The 8,084-nt window shown below is 37.9% G+C and overlaps 1 protein-coding gene across 1 annotated transcript; it reads right to left on the minus strand.

The window, feature by feature from the left end:
- Nucleotides 1-1,819: 1,819 nt before the first annotated feature.
- Nucleotides 1,820-6,732, minus strand: olfm4.1 (olfactomedin 4, tandem duplicate 1). The gene is made up of 5 exons (XM_063006737.1): nucleotides 6,676-6,732; nucleotides 6,431-6,592; nucleotides 6,132-6,344; nucleotides 2,745-2,892; nucleotides 1,820-2,643 (listed from the first exon to the last, which is right to left on the minus strand). Exons 1-5 carry the CDS (start codon nucleotides 6,730-6,732, stop codon nucleotides 1,820-1,822), a joined length of 1,404 nt encoding a protein of 467 aa, XP_062862807.1.
- Nucleotides 6,733-8,084: the final 1,352 nt, after the last annotated feature.

An 8,084-nucleotide genomic window follows, 5' to 3' on the forward strand; every position in this document is an offset into this window, starting at 1 on the left:
GTAACAGAAGACATGTTTGGTGCAAATCAAACACAGCATTTGAGCACAAGAACCTCATACCAGCTGTGAAGCATGGAGGTGGAAATGTCATGGTTTGAGGCTGCTTTGCAGCAGCAGGGTCTGGCAAGCTCTCTATTATAGAATCCATGATGAATTCTTCACTGTATCAGAGGGTGCTTGAGAAAAATGTAAAACCATCTGTCCAAAAACTGAAGCTGAAGCGGAGGTGAACCATGCAACATGTCAACGACCCAAAACATTCCAGTAAATCCACCAAGGAATGGCTCAAAAGAAAGAAATGGAGAGTTCTGGAATGGCCAAGTCAAAGGTGATTTGAAACAGACGGGCTGCGTATGCAAGAAACCCCTCAAACCTCACACAGCTGAAGAAATTCTGCATGGAGGAGTGGGAAAAACTTCCTCCCAGTCGATGTCAGAGACTGGTAGATGGTTATAGGAAACGTCTAATTGAGGTTATTTCAGCCAAAGGGGAAAATACCAGCTATTAGGACATAGGGTGTCCTAACCTTTTCCTCACAATCAATTTCCATTTTGGTTCATTACAATTTACAACTTTAGTAATTTTTTCAGTTTTATTTGTTCAATGATATAAGCGCCATCTCTCGATACTGTTCAAATGAAGCTCAAATGTTCATATGTTCAAATATGTTCAAAAAGACAAAGGTTTTCATGGGGTGTCCTAACTTTTTCACATGACTGTGATTATGATGTATTGATGTAGTGAAGTATGAAGTCTGCTAAGCAAAAACTGGAATTAGGGAAACCTACAATGATTTCATTCAAATAGAAGCCAAACAACTTTTCTGTGCCTTTTAAAATGCAATGTATATAAAAATGCAAGTTATAGATAAAATGTACATACAGTATATGTATGTAAAATATATTTCATACTATATATTACTGTTTATTTTATTTTTATACACAAGCAAAACCTGTGACGTGCTAAGATTTTGCCCCGAATCACCTCCCATGCTTTGTGTACTCTTTCTGTACATGTTGCCTTTTTCCCCTAATTCCAGTTTCCATATATATATATATATATATATATATATATATATATATATAACGTGTAGCTTGTGTTGTGTTGAGCTGTTAACCAGGACATCTTTATCAATTTGATAATTTAATAGCATTAAATAGGGTAAGTGTTATTGTGAATGGTAACATTAAACTTGGACACAATTTAGGAATTGTATTTAAAGCATAACTGTGACGTCGATTCTTGTCACAGTATTTTATCATTTAATTAGGGGTATATATATATATATATATAACATACCCCTATATAAATCTAATATATGGGTATATAACAAATAAAATCTGAAATATTTCATTTACTTTACAAAAATCTTTAGAGAAGAATGTATTATAATTAAAAGTGGAAACCAAATTTCTGGACATTTTGTAAAATGTTATAAAAGAAGAAGAAAAGAAGAGTGATTTGTTTATTCTCTTGAACCTTCATTTAACTGACAAAAGTTTTTACCAACCAACCTTATTGTATTTTGTTAATACAATACAAAAATATTTAAGGTACCATTTCACATTTCACTGCTATAATACTTTGTAAACTGAAGGATGAGAAAAAAATGACATTGCCAAGTGTATTGCTCAAAAGATTTTATTATTAATGCTTAAATTTAGTACATATAATTTTTGTGTTTTTTGCATCTTAACAAGACACAATGTACACCAAGAGGTCAGATTGTCATTTCAGCTATATACAAGTACATACTGAAACGAAACAACGTCCTTCCAGGAAGCCACATACATTTTCAAATGTGCTCAAATTAAAGTAATTAAATCAAGAGCTGAGTGTTCTTTGATTGAAACCAAACATGATAGCTGACATAATATCCATTGTTGTACATGTAGAGTTTCTGATCAGTAGGATTGTAATCCAGATACACGTACGTCTCCTGAAACTTCTCAAACTTAATGCTAACATAACTCCCCCGTCTTGTGTGAGTGTTGTAAGTGTAAAAGATCTCCTCAGTCTTAACATCCACAGATCTGGTAGCATAAAGTACTCCACAGACCATAAATGCATTACCTACAGATGGTTTAAAGATACTTGTCTCATAAACTTCTTTCATCGCGAATGCCGCCTCGTCAATCTTACCCAACACCAATTTACCTTTGGATTCGTCTGTGGCATACATTACCCACAGTCCATTCTCATCAGCCGCAAAGTCTAAGTTCTGCCCACCAGAATAATGATATGAGAATTTGTCACTAGCCTTGGGTACCACCCTATACACCCCAGTCTCACTGGTCAGGTTGTATTTACCCATGCTAAAGGGGCTTCTGAACTGATAGTACAAGGTGTTATTGCGTAGAATGTAATTATTACCAATTCCCCGCCAGTCTGTAGCAGAATTGATATACAGTTGGTGTGTTCTCATCGGCTGCCTCATGATCAGGTTATAGTAGTCTGCGTAAACACTGATTTGGTTAACCAGTGTGTCAGGAAAACCTGCGTACCAGTACATATTTTCATAGCCAGGCAATGGGTTTGAATCTTTGCCCCATCCACCATATCTGTGAGCTGAATTTAGATGGCCGTTCAGCTGGCTAATCATTGGTTTACTGAGTCTTGATATGCCGTCATGGTTACAAGAACCTAAAAATAAAAAAAATACAAGTAAATACATTTTATATATACAAAGTATTCATAAGATGTATAGAAGAATGATACCAATAAGAAGTAATAAGAAGTCTTACCAATGTTAGGATTGAAAATCTCATTGTGGCGTCTCTCGCATTCTTCCAGTTTCTGCTGGAGCTTGATGTATTCTCTACGTGTTATAAGTACCAGGTTTTTGTCGTAGGTTGCCTCCAATCGAGTCAGTACAACAATTATAGTGGTGACCTACAGCATAAAAATGAAAATTGTATTTTTCATTTTTTTTAATTACACTTTTAAATATATAATTATATATACTGTTGACTCGAGATGCAATGCTCCATCTGCTTATTAATTCAGCTTAATAACCAATTAATCCAGATAAGAGTCTTGGTGGGTCCTAAGCATACTTATTACGGGTGCAATTCAGGGTGCCAATCAGTTTCTGCTATTCTACTCACCCATTTACTGTTTTACTCAACCCTGAAGGAAATTTAGAGTAGTCCATCCGCATGTATTCTGGAGGTAAAACTGAAGCACTCAAGGAAACCCACATAGACACAGGCGGAAAGGCAAAATACCTTACAGACAGTGACCAAATGTGAGGTTTAAACCCAGGTCCTCTAGGACTCCAGGATTTTAAAGATGCCTGGCACCCACAGTGCTAACTGTGTGCTTTTTAGAATCTCTTCCTATATGAAGGTAAGGTTGGAAGATTATAAATTTTATACAATTTCAATAAATCAATATAGAAATTATCCTAATCCTAATAATAGACCACTGTACCACCCATTTACATTTACATTTTCGGCATTTAACGGATGCTTTTTATCCAACGCGACTTACATCACTAGGACAGTACACAGTCTAAGCAATTGAGGGTTAAGAGCCTTGCTCAAGGGCCCAGCAGCAGCAACCTGGCAGTGGTGGGGCTTAAACCAGCGTTATTCTTAACTGCTAGGCTACACAGTCCCCAGTCAATAGTCAGATTCAGTAGTGCTACAGCTAACATTAGCCATGTCATCTTGGAAGCTTGGAATTATTAGCAGACCTGTTTGGTGGTCCTCAGATTGCTGAATTATTTGACCAGATTACAGTCTGGTGCTCCTTTCTGACCTTAGCAGGCAACCACATGTATTTTTTAATGGATGTAGTCAAACTAGCCATATTTCCAAGTTATTATAGTATTACAGTATAGCTATTATAGTATAATAAATGCTATCCAGGAAATATACAGTGCCTTGCAAAAGTATTCAGCCCCCTTGAACTTTTCAACCTTTTGCCACATTTCAGGCTTCAAACATAACGATATGAAATTGTAATTTTTTGTGAAGAATCAACGACAAGTGGGACACAATCGTGAAGTGGAACGAAATTTATTGGATATTTTAAACTTTTTTTAGAAATAAAAAACTGAAAAGTGGGGCGTGCAATATTATTCAGCCCCCTTGCGTTAATACTTTGTAGCGCCACCTTTTGCTGCGATTACAGCTGCAAGTCGCTTGGGGTATGTCTCTATCAGTTTTGCACATCGAGAGACAGAAATTTTTGCCCATTCTTCCTTGCAAAACAGCTCGAGCTCAGTGAGGTTGGATGGAGAGCGTTTGTGAACAGCAGTTTTCAGCTCTTTCCACAGATTCTCGATGGGATTCAGGTCTGGACTTTGACTTGGCCATTCTAACACCTGGATACGTTTATTTGTGAACCATTCCATTGTAGATTTTGCTTTATGTTTTGGATCATTGTCTTGTTGGAAGATAAATCACCGTCCCAGTCTCAGGTCTTTTGCAGACTGCAACAGGTTTTCTTCCAGAATGGTCCTGTATTTGGCTCCATCCATCTTCCCATTAATTTTAACCATCTTCCCTGTCCCTGCTGAAGAAAAGCAGGCCCAAACCATGATGCTGCCACCACCATGTTTGACAGTGGGGATGGTGTGTTCAGGGTGATGAGCTGTGTTGCTTTTACGCCAAACATAACGTTTTGCATTGTGGCCAAAAAGTTCGATTTTGGTTTCATCTGACCAGAGCACCTTCTTCCACATGTTTGGTGTGTCTCCCAGGTGACTTTTTATAGATATCTTTGAGAAATGGCTTTCTTCTTGCCACTCTTCCATAAAGGCCAGATTTGTGCAGTGTACGACTGATTGTGTCCTATGGACAGAGTCTCCCACCTCAGCTGTAGATCTCTGCAGTTCATTCAGAGTGATCATGGGCCTCTTGGCTGCATCTCTGATCAGTCTTCTCCTTGTTTGAGCTGAAAGTTTAGAGGGACGGCCGGGTCTTGGTAGATTTGCAGTGGTCTGATACTCCTTCCATTTCAATATGATCGCTTGCACAGTGCTCCTTGAGATGTTTAAAGCTTGGGAAATCTTTTTGTATCCAAATCCGGCTTTAAACTTCTCCACAACAGTATCTCGGACCTGCCTGGTGTGTTCCTTGGTCTTCATGATGCTCTCTGCGCTTTAAACAGAACTCTGAGACTGTCACAGAGCAGGTGCATTTATACGGAGACTTGATTACACACAGGTGGATTCTATTTATCACCATCAGTCATTTAGGTCAACATTGGATCATTCAGAGATCCTCACTGAACTTCTGGAGTGAGTTTGCTGCACTGAAAGTAAAGGGGCTGAATAATATTGCACGCCCCACTTTTTAGTTTTTTATTTCTAAAAAAAGTTTAAAATATCCAATAAATTTCGTTCTACTTCACGATTGTGTCCCACTTGTTGTTGATTCTTCACAAAAAATTACAATTTCATATCGTTATGTTTGAAGCCTGAAATGTGGCAAAAGGTTGAAAAGTTCAAGGGGGCTGAATACTTTTGCAAGGCACTGTAAGTGAAATGATACTATATAACTTTGTAATAAGTTCTCATATTTCCCAAAACCCACTATCAATTTGAAATGTTCTCTATATACAACATAAACACAATAAACATCCAGGTTTACTGGAAAAAACAATCATTTAGACCAGCGGTCCCCAACCTTTTTTTGCAGCACAGATCGGTTTCATATAAGATATAATTTCACGGACTGGCGGGGGCGGGAGGATTTAAAATAGAATAACTATAGAATTGAAAATCAGTGTGAATCCTGAGCTTTTTTCGATGCAACAAGACACTGCTCCCACCTAGTGGTGATTGGAGACAAAAGCACCCGAAGAGTTTTGGAAATGTAATTGCTCTTATAGCGATCTCTTATTATTTATTCTTTCTTTGCAGCCCCGTAATAAATGACCCAAGGACCGGTACCGGCCCGCGGCCCGGTGGTTGAGGACCACTTATTTAGACACTTGCTCATAGCACATTAATGTGTCACTGTGGAGATTTACAACATTTTAATTCAGAGTTTATTCAATTAATGATCTGTATATTTACTTTAACCTTAAATGTAATTTCTAAATAACAGTGCTGTAATTGAGTAAGGTTTTGATTACTTTCCTCACCTTTGCACCTCTGCATGGTTTGTATGTATTATTACCTCTTTGCGAATGCTGATGAGCACTTCTGTAGAAATCATAATGGATGCCTGGAGTTCCATAATTAGAGCTTCTAACTGCTTGATCAGGATCTTTACATCCTCTATTTGGCCCTGAGTATAAGAGTCTGGGTCGTTCTCTATTACAGTGATCAATGCTGTGAGGTTCATGATCTTCTCAGTGTAAATAACAAGCTTGCTCTCAAACATGGTTATCTGAAAAGAGAAATATGCTTAAGTAAGCCAGTACAGACAGTCTATGCTAAATGACTTGTGCTTTAAAGAATGAATTTCTCTTGTACTTTGCTGATCTCCAGCTCCAGCTTGTGGTTGATCTGGACAATAGTGTTCTCCAGCAGCTCCAGCTCACCCATGGGGAAAATGCTGTCAGGTAGGAATGCCTCACAGGTGCACTCCTTGCTTGGACCCACGGTCTCGTTCCCCACAGACCATGGCTCCAGACCCTTTAAGTAATCATGATAAAAACAATCAGTTTAATCCTCTCACCATCAGAGTGAAGATGATTATAAACTGAGAAATGACTTACCTCAAAGGCACTGGAAGACCCCAAAAACAGGAAACAGAGAAGTGCAGCGGTGATCATTCTGAATCAAGTCAAGCACTTTATGTTCAGAAACCAAGTGCTGAGGCTTTTAAAGAATTACTATCATATCTTGAAGGATCAGCACCTGGCATCTTCCCACACTTATTCCCTCAGTAACAAACAATCCTGCACATTACTGATGTTATAAAATTTATCAAATGTAAATATCACACCTATGGATACTGAGTAAAGAATACAGAGGCTGTTAAATTATACTCTTTCCAAGCTTGCCATGTACTAATCTGATCACTCAGGCCATAATGGAGTGGATATCCTTGTTGGATCAGTTATGAAAAATGCAGCATCTGAACCCTTTTTTGTTAATAACTAATAATGAATACTGAATATGGCTTTATGGCCAAAAATATGTGAAATTTGAAGATCATGTTAGTAAGTTAAATTATATTGTATAACATTCTACACAACTAAAAATATGATTTAAGTTGGATCAGATTGTGTCTTATTTTTAGGGAAAACACAATGTGATTGTTGCTAAACATATAGGGAAACTTAAACCATAAAAGTGTTTTTTATTTAGTCAAAAAAAAAGAACAGTTGCACAATTTAAATGATTGAAATGTCATACATAATGGTTTACTCTATATACACACACCAGTCAGACATGACATTATGACTACCTTCCTAATATTGTGTGGTCATAATGTTATGCCTAGTCAGTGTATAGTAGAATACTATTCAACATACAGTACATACATATACGTATATTAAATATAAAATATATAAATTATGTAGCCTTCATTTTGTTTAACCTGGCATATACAATATATAGTGATAGTGTGTGTTGTGCTGGTATGCAGATCAGACACAGCAGCGCTGCTGGAGTTTTAAAAAAATGTGTCCACTCACTGTCCACTCTATTAGACACTCCTGCCTAGTTGGTCCACCTTGTAGATGTAAAGTCAGAGACGATCACTCATCTATTGCTGCTGTTTGAGTTGGTCATCTTCTAGAACTTCATCAGTGGTCACAGGACACTGCCCACGGGGCGCTGTTGGCTGGATATTTTTGGTTGGTGGGCTATTCTCAGTCCAGCAGGGACAGTGAGGTGTTTAAAAACTCCATCAGCGCTGCTGTGTCTGATCCACTCATACCTGCACAACACACACTAACACACCACCACCATGTCAGTGTCACTGCAGTGCTGAGAATGATCCACCACCCAAATAATACCTACTCTGTAATGGTCCTGGGAGAGTTCTGACCATTGAAGAGCAGCATGAAAGCATGCAGAGAAACAGATGGACTACAGTCAATAATTGTAGAACTACAAAGTGCTTCTATATGGTAAGTGGAGCTGATAAAATGGACAGTGAGTGTAGAAACAAGGAGGT

This window comes from Trichomycterus rosablanca, chromosome 13 (genome assembly GCF_030014385.1).
Source record: "Trichomycterus rosablanca isolate fTriRos1 chromosome 13, fTriRos1.hap1, whole genome shotgun sequence".
Lineage (NCBI taxonomy): Eukaryota > Metazoa > Chordata > Actinopteri > Siluriformes > Trichomycteridae > Trichomycterus > Trichomycterus rosablanca.

Excerpts from the sequence above, each read along its gene's own strand:
- olfm4.1 (XM_063006737.1), bottom strand. The coding sequence starts at position 6,732 with ATGATCACCGCTGCACTTCTCTGTTTCCTGTTTTTGGGGTCTTCCAGT. Across the intron at positions 6,593-6,675 it reads GGTCTTCCAGTGCCTTTGAG|GGTCTGGAGCCATGGTCTGT; the intron begins GTAAGTCATTTC and ends GATTACTTAAAG. Across the intron at positions 2,644-2,744 it reads GATTTTCAATCCTAACATTG|GTTCTTGTAACCATGACGGC; the intron begins GTAAGACTTCTT and ends TTTTATTTTTAG.